The 19,877-nt window shown below is 37.5% G+C and overlaps 1 protein-coding gene across 2 annotated transcripts in view; it reads right to left on the bottom strand.

Moving 5' to 3' along the window:
• The window catches only part of LOC149555062 (ABC transporter B family member 13-like), a 47,189-nt gene that overhangs the window by 9,357 nt on the left and 17,955 nt on the right, over positions 1-19,877 (bottom strand). For both annotated transcript variants that reach the window (XM_089829093.1, XM_089829094.1), the window contains exon 4: positions 14,786-14,986. In XM_089829093.1, the coding sequence (XP_089685219.1) occupies positions 14,786-14,986 (201 nt within the window). The remainder of the gene's footprint in view (positions 1-14,785; positions 14,987-19,877) is intronic.

Genomic DNA, 19,877 nt, shown 5'->3' with positions numbered 1-19,877 from the left:
AACCTATAGTCAAAGGAAAGTCAAAGCCTAACCTACAGTCAAAAGAAAGTCAAAGCCGGGTGTATGACAGTCCATGCACTAAGGCTTCAGTCAAGAGTGAGACACAGGTTTCCTTTAGTGGGCGTTGAGCAATGAAATTTAAATGAAGACCTCTAATCTAACTGAAGGCTATAACTCAGTTTCATGACTCTAAAGTGGTATTTTCACAAGAACAAATACTCTCAAGGGTATGGGATATACCAAGGAGCAGTTTTAAGCCCTTTTGCCTCAGCTTCAAGTCATTTAAGTGGTCTTTAATGGCCTACATTGTTTCCATGTGACTCAAGATACTTTCAACTCAAAGTAAGGCTTTTATATATTATAGTCACACATTCTATTAACTTTGGGAAGCCGATAGGGCAGTTTTGAGAGGCTTTGACTCAGTGCAAGCATCAACTAAGCATATTGGGGCAGCTCAATGATTTAGACAGCACGTGGAAAACATCTAGAAGGAGATGGGTGACTTGTCCACATGGTGGAGCAAATTTAGGGGACAGTTTTGACCTTTTTCAAGGTGGTACCAAGCATATAGGAGCTGATTGAGGAGCCACATCAATAAATGGGTCAAACCAGAAGAATTTTCTTCATCTTTCTTCCATTTTGGAGCAGTTCAAAGGCCTCAAAGTAGCAACAAATCATTTGGACGCCCAACCGAATTTGACTCAGCAAGTAATTTAACAAATGTCATTTATTTCTTAGCGCATGCATCTTTCTTGTAACAGGCTGTTGCACTCCATAAAGCAAAGGATTTATGTTCATTTCTAGTACTTTTTGCAGTTTAAACTTCAGACCATACATTGCAACCTGAAACTAGGGTCTTTTGGTTCTTAATATGTATTGTAACTCATTTTTCGGATTTGTACGGCTGTTTTCAACACCTTTTCATTAATAAAATCTAGACTTTTTAACCTTCTAAGAGTTGTAACTTTCACATGTAAGTTTGTTAGAAATGGCTGATGTGATCTTGTGGAAGGTGATCTCTTTTCCTTGATTTATGTTTCATCTTTATTTCCGTAATGCAGAAAGATGGTTAATGTGATCTTGTGGGGATCTCTTCTCCTTGAATTATGTCTCAACTTTATTGCCTTAATGCAGAAAGATGGTTGATGTGATCTTGTGGCGATCGCTTCTCCTTAATTTATGTCTCATCTTTATTTCCTTTATGCAGAAAGATGTGTATTTTGCAAGTTCTAATGTGTATTAACCAATTAAAAATAGAGTTCCAAGCTGTGACAACTTTCCAGCTCCTTAAAGTTGTCCTTGGTACCTTCAACTGAGTAATGGAACATTTATGCAAGGTACATCTGGAATTCTGAGTTGGGCAGTTTTAGTTTGAGAAATTGGTCATATTGTGTGACCAGAACAATGGTGTAAGTTGTTGATGCGAGTTTTGTATCACTTACATAACATATTAGCAATTGAGCATTTGATACGGAGTATCAAACATACAATTCCTCTCTTGAAAAGTTATTGCTCATGGGATATGAGAATAACTCCAATGTTTCTTACTCTTGTGGATACTCAGTTTTATCGATGTGATTTGCTGGTAATCACGTAAGAGGCCTTACGCTATTCATTCGAGGATGACTTGGACCTTGGTGGGATGAAGGTGATGGTGGCTTGGTTTGTGAAATGTGCGAGTGGCAAATAATGTTGATGGTAGTGATGATGGAGGGCGTGTCTGTCGATGATGATGTTGATGGGAAAGTGATGGTTATGGGAGGTGCTCTAACTTGCTTCTCTAAGCTTCGACTACCCAACTACTTACTATTCTATTCCTACTCTTATGAATGGAAGGTTAGCAAATGGACGGGGATCGAACCTAATGAGAGCTGACCAGCGGCCCCACTTCCATAGGTGCAATGATTCAAAGAAATAATAGAGTAGTTTACCACACCAAGCTTCCCAACCAGCCGCTAGGATGCTAGTGGTCTAGTATTGATCCCTATCAAACATTTACCAATGCTACCACACAACTATCCACCTACTTTACTTTCACTTGAACAACTTAAACAACTTCAAATAAAATCTAAGTGGAAGTAGAAAACATGCAATAACACCCAATTTTCTTGATCAACATGCCAATCGCAACAATGAAAAAGAGAGCATTTTGGTATTATCTTCGCAACAATTTCTCCAACACTTTACAAATGAGAGCAAATGGCCTTTTATAGGGGCCGAAAATACAACGGACAGTGGAGATCAAAACAAGATCAACGATCCAAATTGGATCTTCAAAACCCTAATTAGGGTTGCCACCCCATCGGCCAATGAGAAGCTACCACCTTATCAATGGACTAATGAAAAAAGTGGCAACCAATGAGAAGGCACCAAAATGGTGGCCAATCAGAAATAGACATTTGTCCTATTCTAGAAGAAAGGGAAATTGCCACTTGGGCTTACATCAAATGATCTTCTAATATAAATCTTCCCTTTTCTTTCATTTTCTTAGCTAAGGCAATGAACTTAGCTAGCCTTTCATTAACTTCTCCCATAGGAGGATAGAGTGTGTGCTTTGCCCTGAGTTCCGCTAACTTCGCCACGCCACTTGCTGCTTGTAGTATCCTTTCGTGATCCTTCTCATATTCTTTCTCAAATCCAATAAAAGCATTGAGAGAGAAAAGGGTGCCCAAATGCTTTTTCTTGATAGCAACCTTTCCCAACTCATCCAATCTCGAGCCAAAATCTATTTCACTGACATCCTCTTCTCTAATATCCTCAAAATCAAGTGCCACTGTAAGCCTTGATGATCTATTAACTCCTTTTCTTCCCTCGCGTATCCAATTCTGCTTTAGACGCGTGTAATAGGCCTCTTGGTTATCTTGAAATGATTTAGTTGCTTGATCCATCATTACAATTGTCATGCCCTTGTACTGGGGAATGTTAAATGTTTCTTCAATTGCTTGTTCACCAATGCTAGCCAACACTCTCTTCCCTTCATCGAAAATGATGGAATTACTGTTTAGATCAAATCTGGATGCACATTCCATAATTGATTCTGGACAAGGCAATATGGGAGGAAAGGCCACTGCGTGTACAATTCCACTCTTGTAAATCCTTTTTGCCAAGGGGGATTGTCCTTCCTTCAGTCTGTCCCTCATCTGTATCATGTCCACTGTACAAATATTGGTGTCAGTTATTCTCTTCATTTTCAAGAAGAAGGAAGTATTGGGCATCATATCCTCTTTGTCTTTCTTAGTGTTTGCCCGCTTGGGATTCTTACTTGCCCTATCATCCTCCATGCTCGTCGCCCTATCATCCTCCATGCTCGTCGCCCTATTACAGGATGGTAGAGTGGTGGACCAAAAGGCAAGAAGAACCAAGCGGAGCAATCCTTAGACTAGAACGAAAGATGGATGTCGGCTTAAGCACTCCTTGCAACTCTAGATGATGAAAATTCACCTTAACCGATAAACTTACAGCGACTGTTCGGAACCTAGGATATGACTTTCAAGTAGTTCAAATCCTTTTGCAAATAGAAATTTACACTCCTAAAACTATCCAACACTTTCCTTCTATGCAAAAATCAAACTTTCATATGTATCTCTTCTCCCAACAAAATTGCCAAAATCTAGGATAAAAATGCAGTCCTAAGTACAAAAAAAATCAGACCTTCACCATGAATTGCTCAAAAATCAGAATCAGATCTGTCTCAATAAAATGCCAAGAATGGAAGATTTTGCCTTTGTCTCAAATTCGCCCATGCATGAAATCTGAAATCTGCCCAAAATGCTACCTAGGGAACAAATCACAGCCCACAAATGGAGGAGAAAACCACCAAAATATGCAAGAATTTGCCCACAAGAAAAATCGCCAAGGTCTGAAAATGGAGAAATGCAAGCAAAAATTGCCCAAGCATGCAAAAAACTACCCTCCACTAAATTCGCCTCCACAAAATTCGCCCAAGACTGAAAAAAATCTGCCCCTCCACAAAATTCGCCCACATGGAGAGGAAGAAATGATTTGTGAAAATGAAATGGGGAGGAGACTCCCTTTATAGCCAATTTTCTTTCTCCATAAAGCTGGCCTACATGGTCTAGGAGAAAACAAAAAACAAAAATTAAATTCAAGTTAAGGCCCACAATTAAATACTTAACTTAAAAAAAATTAATTTTGCCAAAAGAAAATTGCACTTTTAAATTTACCAATTAGCTCCAATTGCAAAACGAAATTAAATGGCCTTGAGGGTGTTAAATATTTCCATTTAATGAAGGTTTAGTAATTAATACGTCATTAAATTTGGATTTTGGCTAACCAAAAGTCATTTTTTCAATATTAAATTACTAAATTCATTAAAAACTAAAAAGTTTTCAAGGCAAATTAATCCAATTAAAGTCAATTTTTGCAATTTTCTACCAAATCGATTTTGCCAAGCTAAAAATAAAATTAAATTAAATTGAAATTGCATTTAGAACCAAAAAATCGATTTTTTGCAATTTTCCTCATTTCAACAAAATTTAAAAAATTTCACCGAAGAAAAATTTGAGATTTTTCAAAAACTTAAGTCTAAAAAATTTCTCTTTTGAAAATTATCCAAATTTACAGAGTTAAAACCAAATTTTCAAAAGAAAACGTCTAAGTACAAAATTCACAACTTTATCCTGCCAAGTTGAAATTAAATTAGAAAATTATTCGGCCTAAGGACAAAATTGATAGCTCTGGAAAATCAAGTTGAAACCGGGTGAAAATAAATCTAACCTTCTCCCCACTGGCCCTGAAGGTGTCCAAGGCTCAAAATCTTCAAATTTGAAACCTCTGGACCAAAAAATTGCTAAGGCAATCGAAAAAAAGGGGGTCCCCAAAATTTTGGGGCGATGGTGTGAAAACCTCACAACATAAGTCTTGAATCCTTTTTAATGCATCACCTCAATAGTTTTAGTTTTGTTCTAAGAAAGCATTTCCATCCTTTTTCCAACTATGCAGCAGTAGTTATTCTAATCTAGGTTAAGCTCCAAAGGAAGCAACTCTCTCTGGAGGATGGTCTTACCTATCAGAATTTCACACTCTCTATGAAACTATCCCATGTTTCAACAAGTAATTGGGTCGGCCTCTCAACAAGGGTGCCTATTTTGTTGGTGACAGTTATCAAGGCCAGTTAAGCATCTACTTTGTCAAAGCTGGCAATGTTTGCAGGTTGCTCAATAGAGGGGAGATTAAGGAATACAGATGATCAAGCTCCTGAATTTCTAGTGTTTCCTCCAACTGATATATCAATGAAAGGAAAAGCACATAAGGAGCAGCCTAGAGTCACCACAAAGAAAATATACATTTGATCACCAAATTCTAAGTGGCAAAGATCCTAGGGAACCATAACATAAGAGCAATTGAGTTCATTTGACTATGTCACATATTTTCCACAATTTAACCAAGAAAAATTGTGCTCTAATGGCAATGATGGCATGACTATAGAATCAGTGTAAAAGTGTCCAATATTATGAGATTTTGCATATTGTAAGTAGTCCAACCAGGGGAAAGTGTGACAAAGACCACTGATCAGGTAGAAAACAACTTAAGTGGTCACATTTTGGTACTAGAATTGCAATCTAAAAGGGTGCAAGTGCAAGTAATGGTGGTTAAAAAGTGCAACCAGTTGATGAAGGTTAAAATACAAAGTGCAAGTCACACATTCTCAATGGCATTGCCAATTAAAATTGGTGACTCAATTAGCGATTCATCCACAGAACCACAAGTGGGCATAAAAGGATCGATGATAAGTTATCCTTGTACTTTTCACATGGTAATGCCACTTAAGATTGTGATGATGATGGCAACAATGGCAAATAATTGTGCCCACGATCAAACCACATAACAACATGAGGAAAATTGCATTTATCATGTGTTGATGCCACTTGAAAGTGCAACCTAGCTGATTATGACGGTTGAAAAGTGCCAATAGTTGACTAAGTTGTTTGAAGGCTATGTTCCACAATGTTTTGAGGACGGGGACATATAAATTTCAAACTTTATTAATATATTATAACTTTGTATATTTTATATAACTTTTATGACAACATTTATGGTGAAATCAGAAAATGTCTTGTCTCAGACACAAAATAAACCTGCAACCTAAAACTTCGATGTATGCATGAAATGTAGATTCAACTTTGTGCCAGCTTAGAAACATTAGTTAATGTCAAGGACCACTTGGATTTGTTTCCACTTTGCTCTCTTTAGAAGAACATTGACTTTGTGTTGGTTTTTAAAATGTTCCATGTCATTTCAGGGATGGGGGCAGGCGAATGGTAGGGGAGATATTTATGGGATATTTCCTCGGGGGCAGAAATTGGGGACACATCCCCATGTCACATAGCTTAAAATCAATATCAGCACAAAATTGAGGGATTTAAATAATAACAGTAACCAATCATGATAGGCAACGGATAGTTTAGAAAACTTGATTTTCAAGAAATATTGCAACACGTCATTACCATTCATTGTGTAATGTTCCGTACCTACAACTACTTTTGAACAATCCCTTTCCCTTCACAATGTCAGTTAGATGGAGCCAATACGGAGTTCTGGAGGGCAGTATGGTTAGGTGTTTTGACCATAGTACAGGGACAAATGGAGGTCGTACAATACAGCGTAAGGATATTGGTTTGTTGTACGGTGAGGGTGGGAGCAGGTTGTGAGGTGAACAACTTTGGTTTTACAGTGACCAAGTTGGGGTGTGGGCTGTACAGAAGGCAATGTAGTCATACGGGAGATGAACTAAGTGTTGGAAGAAGTGGATGGGATACAGGTAGAGAGGAAGTGCTCAAACATATAATAACGTAGAAATCCAAATTTGTAAGATAGAATCAACAATGGAAATTACACATAACCTTTCAATAAGATTTGCCAAAAAAATGGTGCTTCGATTTGCCAAATTCGAGCAAAGTATTACAGGTGACGGAATAAGGTGAGGGTTGAATCCCACCGAAACCGGAAATAGCCAAGTAGGGAAGGTCTTCCACTTCCAAAATGGCAAACAACAGAGAATGTCAACAGGAATTCGCAGTATAAGACATAATCCAAATTGCATACCTAAAGACTACCTCTAAGTCGTGCTTAAATACCCGTCGAGGAAAACTTTCTAAGGGTGTACAAAGATAGCCAACAGTGACACAAACTACGGAAACAAAATAAAAATAGGTCCGAGATACATTAAATCAATCGGCCCATTACAATCATTTGATAAATGATTTATTTTATAATGGGAACATTACAATCCTCCCGTCCCAGATTTTGCTTGTCCTCAAGCAAATGCAATGTTAGGTATTGGAGAATGTGTTCGCCTTCCCACGTCGAGTCGTCCAATGGCAAGTGTTTCCAATGCACTAGATATTCCTTCACCGTGCAGTTCCACAAAGTCTTCTCATGTACTTCGATGATCTCAGCTCGTTCCAATATGAGCTTTCCTTCTTCATTGAGTGGTGTAAGGTCTGTGGCTACCGTAACGTTCTGCCCTACGGCCTTCTTCAGGCATGAAACATGGAAGACGTTATGAATACGTCTTCCCTCCAAAAGTTCCTGTTCATACATGACTTCACCAACACGACAAACTACACAATAGGGGCCATAAAATCGTGGCTTCAATTTTCCTTTTCCCTTTTCCTTCAATGAGGATTGTCGATATGGCTGGAGCCGGAGATAGACCAAATCCCCTACTTTGAAACTCCTCTCCATTTTGTGTCTGTCGGTGTACATCTTCTGTTGATTTTGTGCCCACTATAGGTTTCCTTCAAGCATCTTAGTATGTCCTATCCCTCCTGAAGCTAGTCCCTCGCCCTTGGTGCGCAACTGCCACCTAGAACTGTGTCAATGAAGGAGAGGGGTTCGTACCTGTACAGAGCTTTGAATGGTGCCATTCCGATGGACATGTGGTATGTGGTATTGTAGCAATATTCCCGTAGATGTAACCATTTGACCCATGCTTGTTATTGTGCTGAGAGATAGTTCCGAAGGTAACCTTCGAGCCATTTGTTCACAATCTTTGTTTGTTCGTCTATCTGTGGGTGGTAACTAGTACTTGGCAATAATTTTGTCCCTGCCATCTGAAAGAGTTCTGTCCAGAAGATACTGATGAACCACCCATCCTGATCACTGACGATGTTTCAAGGTAACCCGTGCAGACGAAAGACTTCTCTAAAAAAAGATCGGCAACTTGTGCGGCCTGAAGATCAGAGGGGATGGCAATGAAATGTGCGTACTTCGTCAATCTGTCAACCAACACGAAAATACAATCCTTTCCATTCACCTTGGGAAGCCCTGTTATGAAATCCATCAATATACTTTCCCACTTATGTTCTGGAATTGGCAGAGGTTGTAGTAACCCAGCAAATAGAGTATGTTCGGATTTGTTCTGTTGGCAGACCGCACACTCTCTTACATACTGCAACACGTCCCCTTGTAGTCCTTTCCATGCAAACCTCTCCCGAAGACTTCTGTAAGTTTTGAGGAAACCCGAGTGTCTTGCCAAGGGTGAGTCGTGTACTTCCTTCAAGATTTTTTGCTTCAATTTGGATTCCAGCACTAAAAATATCTGATTCTTATAGTAGATGATGTCATCCACCACTCTGTACCTATCATCCTGGGTGTTATCATCCATTAGCTCATAGGCAAATGTGTTTTTAGAGTATTCCACCAACAGATGTGCCTTCCAGTCAGCTGAAATCTAGTTTAGTGAGTAGACGGCGGGTTTCCTGGACAAGGCATCTGCAACCACATTCTTCCCTTTTACATATTCAATGTCAAAATCAAAAGCCTGAACCTTGCTTACCCATTTTTGTCGCCTCTCGTTTTAGTCCCGTTGCTCCAAAAAATATCTCAAACTGTTGTGATCCGTACGGATGACAAACTTGGCACCTACCAGATACTGTCAGAACTTGGTCAATGCATGTACAATGGCCAACATCTCTTTGTCGTAGATGGACTACAAGCGTTCTGTCTGCGTAAGCTTCCTACTCTCATAAGTTATGGGGTGTCTATCTTGCATTAGTAATGCACCAATGCCTTCTCCAAACGCGTCGCACTCCAAAATGAATGATCGAGAGAAATCAGGTAATGCAAGTATGGGACAAGTGCTCATTGCCTCCTTCAGCTTATCAAAAGTGAGTTGTGCCTTTTCATTCCACTAGAAAGATTCTTTCCTTGTCAGATCCATTAAGGGTGCACTAAGCTAAGAGAATCCTTTAATGAACCTTCGGTAATAACTACATAATCCGAAAATCCTCGCAAATCCGTGAGTGATTTTGGGGGAGGCTAAACAAGGATAGCCTGAATCTTCTCTTGATGAACTTGAAATCCGTATTTACTAACAACATGCCCCAGGTACAATATTTCTCTCATACCAAATTCACACTTGGATTGCTTGGCGAACAAAGATTGCTCCTCCATGATCCTTAGGACTTCATCCAGATGCTTCAGGTGCTCCTCCCATGTCCTACTATAAATAAGATCATCAAAAAATACCAATAAGTACTTACGCAATTGTTTGTTGAAGATGCAATTCATGCATGATTGAAATGTAGCAGGTGCATTTGTCAATTTGAATGGCATGACCAGAAACTCATAATGCCCGTAGTGACAACAAAAGGCCATCTTTTCTACATCTTCCTCCCTCATGCGGATCTGATGATATCTGGAACAAAGATCTATTTTCGAAAAGTAGACTGCACCATGTAATTCATCTAGCAACTCATCTATCCTTGGAATGGGATATCTATTCTTTATTGTTTTTTTGTTCAACCAGTAGTCCACACACATGCGTTTTGTCCCGTCCTTTTTGACCAATACCACTGACGACACGAAAGGGCTAAAACTGGGACGGATCCATCCTTTCTCTAGCAGTTCTTGAATCATCTTTTCAATCTCATCTTTGAACTTCTTGGGGTGGCAATACGGTGTGGTTATGACCAGTTTGGCTCCTACTTCCAACTCGATTATATGTTCAAACCCTCCATGCAATGGTATGCCGGCAAGAATGTCTATAAAAACTTTATTGTGGTTGCTCAGAATCTTCTAGAGATCATCATCCTAGAGAGGCGTTTGTTGCCCTTTTATAGGTTCTATCAAAACAAAACAATGTGCAGCCCAAGCAACATCATCACGCTGAAAAATTGCCTCCATTCGATGCGCACAAACTTCCTTCGGACCCTGATCAGCCATTCCGCGGAGAACAACCTTATTCCCATGGACAACGAAAGTGGAATCCATCCGTTTAAAACTCTGAGTGTATTCATCAAGTCTCTCCATCCACTGTATGCCCAGAATAACCTCCATATCATCAAGGTCCACTATGAAGAAATCTTCAGTCACCATGTGAATAACTTTGAGAGGATGATGTCGATGATGATGCCATGCTCCGTGCCTTCTTAATAGCCTTCGACAAAGTGGCAGGATTGAACCCTTTTACCCAATCTTTCAAAAGTTCTATCAGTCCATCCATGAAGAGCACTATCCGTCTTCTTTCCAAAATGTCCGTGACCAAAATAGAGAGTTTCTAAAATTTCGCAATGTATTGGTCGACCGATCCAGTTTGTCTCAGCTGTGCCAAATCTTTGAAATTGAGTTCCGGATCTTTACCATCAAATTGCTCTATCAATCTCTCAGTGAATTTTGCGTAAGTAGTTATTTGATCATGCCCCAGTGTGATGGTGTCATGATGCCACCATTCATGCGCAACTCCCTCCAAGTGCAGCGTCACAAATTTGATTGCTTCTTCTTCTAATATAGGATTCAGCTGGAAGTAGGTATCGGCCTTCATTACCCACGCCTGGGCAGATATGGATCCGGATTTGTCAAATGGAGACAGATTTACTTTACTCAACTTTCTTCTAAGATCATCAGTAAAGTATCCTTGATTTCCGCCTCCTGCATATCTCACTCTCATATCCGCGTAATCTTTGTAGGCTATATCCTCCTCAAAATTTGCATTCTTCTAGTCTTCTCTCAGTTGTTCTTGCATCTCTTCAAAGGTTGGTTGTTTCGCTTCGTGTGGCGCCTGAAAGACAGCATGGAAGGTTGAGAGCGTGCCGGTCGAGAGCGTGTTGGATAAGGGTTTGTTTTACTCGACACCGAATCCACACTGTGACCGTTATGTTCTCCAAATATTTTATTGTCTGCCAACTTCTTGAGAGTCTCTTCCATGAGTTGCTAAGTATCGGTGATTTGTGCCTAATTCTTTGCAAGTTCTCTTAGTAGTGCCACAAGTTCGGCAGCTGTTGGTTCTGGTTTGGTAGTCATTCTATCAACGGAATGGGTTCTTTGCTCTTCCGGCTATAAACTCTCACTCACTATTCACAGGCTAGCAAGATCAAAGCACTCTAATACCACTGTAATGTTTCGTAACTGCAACTACTTTCAAACAATCCCTTTCCCTTCACAATGTCAGTTAGATGGAGCCAATACAAAATTCTGGAGGGCAGTACGATTAGGTGTTTTGACCATGGTATAGGCACAAATGGAGGTCGTACAATACAGTGTAAGGATATTAATTTTTCGTATGGTGAGGGTGGAAGCAAGTTGTGAGGTGAACAACTTTGACCGTACAGTGACCAAGTTGGCCATACAGTGCGACGACTAAAGGGTCGTACAAGTATGTATTGTTGGTCGTACGATATGGTATCAAGCGGCAGTATGGTGCCCAATGTCGGTTGTACGGTGGTAGAAGATGAAGGCCAAATGGCCATATGGTGGCAAGAAGATGAAGACCAAATGGTCGTATAGTGGTGAAATGAAGGAGCTGGGGCATGGGTCGTACAGAGGGCAATGTAGTCACACGGGAGATGAACTAAGTGTCAGAAGTGGATGGGGTACGGATAGAGAGGAAGTGCTCAGACAGATAATAACACGGAAACCCAAATTCATAAGATAGAATCAACAATGGAGATTAGAACACATAACCTTTCAATAAGATTTGCCAAAAAAATGGTGCTCCGATTTGCCAAATCTGAGCGAAGTATTACAGGCAACGAAATAGGGCGAGGGTTGAATCCCACCGAAATCGGACATAGCCAAGTAGGGAAGGTCTTCCACTTCCAAAATGACAAACAATAGAGAATCCCAACAGGAATTTGCAATACAAGAAATAATTGAAATTGCATACCTAAAGACTACCTCTAAGCCGTGCTTAAATACCCGTCGGGAAAAACTTTTCGAGGGTGTACAAAGATAGCCGACGGCAACACAAACTACGGAAACAAAATAAAAATGGGTCCGAGATACATTAAATCAATTGGCTCATTACAATAGTTTGATAAATGATTTATTTTATAACGGGAACATTAAACATTGATATAGACACCCAAATTGAAGAAACAGAGAAAATCTTAAACCAAAGGAAACCCTATTTCAGGTTACCAATGTATTTCATTTTCTTTGTGACAAGGATAGAAATCAGAATTGCTTCAAAGTAATGCTTTAAACAATTAGTTTCTTATTACTTTCCTAGAAGATTCTCTCTGAAATCTTATAAATAAGTACCTTGAACACATTGAATATAATGTGAGTTTGATCTAAGCTTTTGCAACTACAAGTCTCATCAAGATTGAAAAGTTGAATTTTTTTGTTGTAGTTGTACAAGTTTGGCAAGGTAAACAATAATAAAAGCTCCTATTTAACATTGTCTAGCATCAATCTTCTATCATGCAGAGTAACTTTGTATGCTTTAGAGTTGATGCTTTCTTTTCAATCTTATTCTTGTCCACTGTTGTTATAAGTGTTGTGTTTCTTGCTAAAATCAATCCAATTATTGATGTATATCCATTGATCTATATTTTAAATCATTAGTGTTTGAATTCATGTTTTAGTTTGGCTGCAAAAACGAAAAATCCTCATAGTGAGATAAGTGTTTTCAGTATTGTGTTCCTGCCTCCAAGATTGAAGTCATGTCTAGATTGTTTTCCAAGCATTTTATTTACATGCAATATTCCCCAAGAATAAATTGTTCAGTGTTAAGTAGCAATCTGGTTCACTTGTTTTCGAAGTAGATTAAATCAAGAAGCTTACTTTGTTAATTTGAGGTGAAGACTTTTCCTCACACATCTCTGTTTTGTGTTGTCAGGGAAGTTGCAAATTACAACCCTATGGAAAACTCCTTGGGTCAACAAGACCAAATGTTAAAACACTCATGAAATACTACCATAAGTATTGCCAAGATCATGCAAGACTATACTTGCATATAATTATCCATGATATGCTTGAAAACAACTGGATTATACATAATAATGGTTTGTAGTACCCTCCCATTGGTCAACAGCCTTACATACAATCATGGCCTCACACTAACAATGTTTCATCTTGCACTCCTCATAAAGGTCAAGTAGTTCATTATAGCTCACACCTGGATTTGATTTATCAAGTGCCTTTGTCTAGAGAGGTAAAACCTCAACCATAGGGTAGGTGTCTTGACCAATAGGATAGAGGCTCAGCCTCCAATACAAAGACAATGAGATAGATCTAGGAAAGGTCAGTTGTGGAGAAGATAAAGGCCATGACTCTGGAATTTATACTCAAATGTTTGATCTGTTTAAATAAACCTGGAAAATTAAACATCTTAAAGAACATAACTGGTCATCTTGTATAAGTAAATTTTTGGCACAAATCTGCTTTCTGTAGCATGTTTTTCATGTATTGCCAACTCAATTGGGATGAAACTAGAGAAACGTGTTACTATCAATTAATAATTTCTACAAATCTCATAGCTTATGCCATTCTACAGTTATAGATACCCTACAAAAAGCCAACTTACATCATGGATAACTCTACACCACCACAGCATTGACTGCAACATTACAAAAACACTTCACGCCTCTAAGCAAGAAATGAAAATGCTTCCTCCAATAAGTTTTCTGAATATATTATATGTAATTTAAACTTAATTTCCTCTCTCGATTCATTTGTGTTTAGAGGTTATTTCTTCTTTTAACCATAACTTTAATTTCACAGCCAAAAACAGGGCAGAAGTTTCTATATTGAAAGGGTTTAGGCATGAAACTGACACTTGATATATATAAAGCTTCCCACAATATTGCAAAATGAATGTTTTCTGTATTCAATTGGTTCAAGCAACGATCAAGATTTGAGCAGATCTGCACAGATGTAGAATGGCTATAAATCTTTTATGATAAATTTTCAGAATATTGACATTGGAAGACTCATATTATGGTGTGTGTAACAAGAATGGATCCGTCCCCATATTTATTGGAATTTTCAATTTCTAATTCCATTTTGTGGTATTGTTGAGATTTATATTCTACATGTGCAAAAGCTATAAAATGTGTCAAAATTAATATACATCATACATGGTTATAAAGTTATCAAGATGTAAGTAGTTCTGCAATCATGAACATGCCCTAGTAAAATTTTCAATCAAGAAAACAATTAACAGTCATTTAGCTGCAGCAATAATTCCATTTCAAGGTATTATAGCACATCCACAGAAAATACAATTGCTTAACAAAGACTGCTACTCTTGTTTTCAACATTTTACAATTTTGCATGATTAAGTTAATTGATGAAAATACGCAGATACATGGTATTTTCTTCCAAAACATAATAAATTAATGTTTGGAGTCCCATTATGGCACTTTAAAAGTTTTATATTATTATTCGATTCTGCACCATTTCCCCTTTTCACATAAGAAATTATGGAACAAAGAAAATTCATACAAAAATGAATGAAATGATGTATAAAACATGTCTATGACAGAATAAGCAGATTTCAGAACAAAGCCTTCAAATTTAAGACAAGGCAGATAATCACCTCTTCTGCCACTTTTCCAGCCTCAGTGTATGCGATTTGGCTTTTTTTTGACAAACCAGTCATGGCTGCGGCATATGCACCCCCAGCTATAGCCATCAAGGGAACAACTGCAACTGTAAGTAGTGTAAGCTTCCATATCGAGGAGAAACCCACTGCAAACCCTGCAATGAATCGAGCTATATAATGCAAAAAATGGCCCATCTGCATCCTCGCAAAATAATAAAAGTCAAAATTCTGTCCATCTTGCTCAAAAAAAAAGTTTTAAGTCTACATTTACTCCATGGGCAGAAGAGCATAATTAATATTGTAGTAGTTTTGCACATCGTTCAAGTTCTTCTATTGAAAAGCATTTTGTAATGACCTTTTGACTTGATCTTATTTGTTGATTAAACAAAGATTTCTGCAACATGGAACAGGCATATAAATCTATAGGGAAGAATAGTTTGATCAATTTTTAGGAGATCTGTGCATCATTCAAGTTCTTATATTGAAAAATAATTGTAACGGCCTTTTGACTTGACCTTATTTGTTGATTAAACAAAAACTTCTGCAACAATGAGCAAGCATATAAATCTGAGTCTGTTTATAACATTATTTTGTAACAGAAAATTGAATTTTATATTATATTCTGCCAAAACAAAGATCTGTATACAGGTTAATCCTATGCAACAAAAGATGAACACGTCAATATTATCAGAAATAACAAGCACAATGATCTCTTATGTTAAAGAACTGGGAAAAACTAATTTGAACATCATGTAGAAGCTTCCAGAGGTCATAACTTTTGTTCGGTGGCTGCTTGAGCCCATTCTTTTCAGAATACCAATGAAAGATAGCTCCATCTCACTATAACCCACTCTATCCTTTTATAGTCCACTTTAAAAAAAAAGATGGGGCGAAATTCATTTAATCTTTCTTCTTTTTTTCTTTTTCTAGAATTTTCACAACTTATATTTCAGTAATAGGATGTGATATTAAACCATAATTAATTATATTGACTCATTCAGTTGTGTAGTAGTTATGGGATACATTTTGGGTCCATATTTACTTGAATGCAAAATTACTAAAATAGAAGTTTTCTAATATAGAATTTTTATATATTCTGAGCCACAAAGCAGGAGAGTGGAAGACTTCTCCCTAAAGCAAAGACTCTTATGTATCTTTTTTCAGTTATCAAAGAACAAGAGGATTTGATATTTTTACTATTTAATAATTATTTTTGGAATTTTGATGCGTTTCTGGATATGTCAAAACAGTGAAATGAAGCTATCATGTTGTCTTTTAAGTTTTAACATTATTTATATTTTTCCTAAAGAAGCCCACATTAATTTCTCAAAGAGATTTTTCGACAGATCAGAAGGCAGGTACCTAGCAAAAGGAAGACTAATCACTATTAATACATGTACATTGTTTCAATTTTCATCAACATTTTTTCGTATGAAGTTTTTACATCCTATCCAGATTTGTACTGGCTGGAAAAGTACAGATAGGAATCACAATTCCTTAAGGATAACCCCAGTTAGGTCACCTAAAGCATCCAGGGCTTCTTGATGGTACTAGAGGATGTAATTCTCATTTTGAATATTTTACCCTTTAAATTTTCCATTATTAGGTATCTGCTTAAATCATTTTCTTTGAAGTAGCTGCGCTTTGGGAATTTAATGACAGAATGCATGTAAGAAATTACATAGGAGTTTGTGTCTGTGTAATTCAGATATATATGTAGACAGCGGGGAAAGATGAATGCATGGATATCCTTTAAAACCCTGCAATGCTGTTTGAAATATTTTAATGGTCCAATGTTGAGGCGTTTCCTGACCTAATCTTTACCTGCCAACCTTGAGATTCTCCCTGACCTTCACATGTTTTCCAGGTTCTAAAGTGAAAATATTTATATATTATGTCAGTGATGTATCTCCTAGATTGTAGGCCTGGATTTCAATGTTGAGCTCTCCCTCCATGGTGTGAGTTAGGGTAAAGAGATTTGCCAGGATATGTTGAAACCATTCAAGTTTTTTATCCAGTATTTTGAATAATATTATAATTGTGAAAGCTATTCATGCGTAGTGGAATTGGTTATAAATATGATCAGAATTTGGCAAGCTTCAACCTAAATATGGGGGTAATAATAAATGTCAAGGGATATCCGTCCACCTATGATAAGATTTATTTATGGTCATAAATTAACCAATTCATTAAATCTGGCAGAATGTCCCTGTCCATGCATCCATTTCATGAGCTATCTAGTGACAGTATAGCTGATTTTATAGTTGAGATACACATTATTTATTACCGTATGCCTTTGGTTGAATTATGAATGCCCAATGACGAGAACAATCCAAATGAGCCATAACATAGATTCTAGTAATAAAAGTATATGTTCTTGAGGTTATGGTGTTAAATTTCAGCATGAAAAGGTAATATAGATTCTACAAACTAGGTATATACCACAAATTCTACAGTGTTGAGTTTCAGCATGAAGAGGTAGCTGATTTCACATTTTATATCACAAGTCCTTAGTCAACAGGAAAGTAACTGACAAAAAAAACCTTATAGAACAACTGCACATTAAAATGTTTTAGATCTGAATGGTAGGACCTTAGATCAAGGGACCATAACAGGGTGAAGTTCCTTAAGAAATCGCTATACCCAACCAAATGACCCTGCTTGACATATAATGATATTCAGATGCACTGAATTTGCTTAACTTGAACACTATGTCGGTAAGGATTGCTTGCTGAAATCTAACTTAACCAATTGTTAAGGAATATATATTGAATTGGTTAATTTCTGGCAAGGATTTGTATAGAATGAAATATTTATTGGAATGTACTGGTGGCCACAGGGAAAGAAAGATCAGGATGAGAAACATTATTTGTGCAAACATTTTATGGAATGTCAAACAAAAGGGAATAATATTTAGCTCAATTTCCATCCACAAAGGAAAGCAGAAAAGGACTACAAAAAGACAATCATTGAGGTCATGTAGAGCTTCTATAGCATTTGTATTATGTATCAATGGAATATCAAAAATTGGATTACAGGCACAACCTGAGATAAAAAAGCCACATGCAACAAAATCATAATTAGGGTCGTACAATCTTACCACACTATAAAACCTTTATTAACCACTAGTAATATAACAACTGTGGTCCTACAAGCTTACCTTCTCCATATCTGGTGATACCCACACTTCAAATCGTATAAGATCTAGCTCCCCTTAAGAAATCCATCAAATCATCTATAGAGAGAAATGAAGTGTGTGCTTTACAGTCATCTTACTTATCACCCTTGAATCTGTACACGTACAACATTGTTCATCCTTTTCTTAAATGCTAACACTGCTATTACACCACACAGGCTTTAAGATTTCCTTTATCAATACCTTGCCACTAATTCCTAAACTTCTCTATTCACCTCTTTTCTTTCCATGGGTGTTGTCCCATCTGCTTCCTTGTTTGGTAAACTAGCATTTTTGCATACTCTTCCGATACCTGCATTCATCAACCTTGTCCATTGTCCTACCTTCCACAGGGTTTGGAATAAAAGCATAACATTCCTTCTCTTTTCTCATATTTTTCAAAAAATTATTTCTAAACTTCCTAAACTTCTCTATTCCTAAACTTCTCTATTCACCTCTTTTCTTTCCATGGGTGTTGTCCCATCTGCTTCCTTGTTTGGTAAACTAGCATTTTTGCATACTCTTCCGATACCTGCATTCATCAACCTTGTCCATTGTCCTACCTTCCACAGGGTTTGGAATAAAAGCATAACATTCCTTCTCTTTTCTCATATTTTTCAAAAAATTATTTCTGGAAACCAAGCACATTCTTGGACTACTGTCCACTTCTTCTTCCCTATCCTCCTATGGGCTCAAAGTGCATCCTTGACAATGGTATGCCTGTTCATGCTTCCATCACATATCTTTTCTATCAAATTGCTGTGATCCCCCCACTAGGAGACTATAAGCATCCACGGGCATTACATCACACATTATTTAATCCTTTTAAGTTTTAACAACCAACCTGAAAATTAGCTAAACACCACTCACCAAAAGTTGATGTCCTTTCTGTAGCCACAAAACCTTGTGAAGGTTGGGATTTTTTATCTTTTTCAATTGACTTTTACTATCATTTCTTAACAGATTAAATTATCTATGCCTCCTCCATCCATGATCCCCTCGCAGAAAACTCCACCTAACTTACACACAATCCTAAATAAGTTTCTTCTGTGCACCAGATCTCACTTCTTCCTTTCTAGTTCTAACAACCCCCTCTTCAACATTAACGAATATCCTCATTCCAATTCTTTTGTATGTTTGGGTGAAGCCTCACTTTCTTCATTTTCTTGTCAATTAGTTGCTTGCATCATTCACTCTTTCATTGCTCTATTGCACCTATGGACACTCAAATGTCCTGTGACCACCTTCTCCACATTTATATCATGCATGAAAATCCTCTTCCTCTTCTCTAATACCCTCTTCCTCCAAAGGAATCTTTGAATCATCAACCATTTGTAATGTAAATATTTCTCCATCTTCAATATCCAGTCAATGGAAAAAAGGATAGAACATTAATGTACTACTTATCTTTGAAATTGCCCTTAAAAATCTTCTCTCTACATCTTCAATTTTCAATTCTTGATCTTATGCTTCCTCCTCAAGTTCACTAACATTTTCTATTTGGACTCCTCACTATTGTGTTTCCTCCATTGCATCCAACCTTGTTGCAGTCCCTCTTCACATTATGCTGTATTAGGAATTGCTGGTTCTCTCTACCTTCTTCAGTGTGTCATGCCTCATTCCAAGATATCTACAACTATGAGCCTTCTTCCTCACTTACAACAACAAACTTTCTTAGACACTCTCTTAACACAACCTAGTAATTACATTGGTACCAGTTGGTGCAGTTTCAAACTACAGGGTTCAATAAGCAAATAACCAACCTAGCCACCGTAAATACACATCAACATACTTCAAATTTGTAGGAAAGAAAAATGACAATACTTTTATTAAAAAAATTGTAGCTTATACATTCACATAAATTGTTTCAACGAATTGGATCTTTTCTATGACAGCGTATACATATATGCA

Source organism: Cupressus sempervirens, chromosome 5 (assembly GCF_028749045.1).
Source record: "Cupressus sempervirens isolate cs-2001-9-10 chromosome 5, ASM2874904v1, whole genome shotgun sequence".
NCBI classification, from domain to species: domain Eukaryota; kingdom Viridiplantae; phylum Streptophyta; class Pinopsida; order Cupressales; family Cupressaceae; genus Cupressus; species Cupressus sempervirens.
This window is presented reverse-complemented; position numbering and strand designations above follow the sequence as displayed.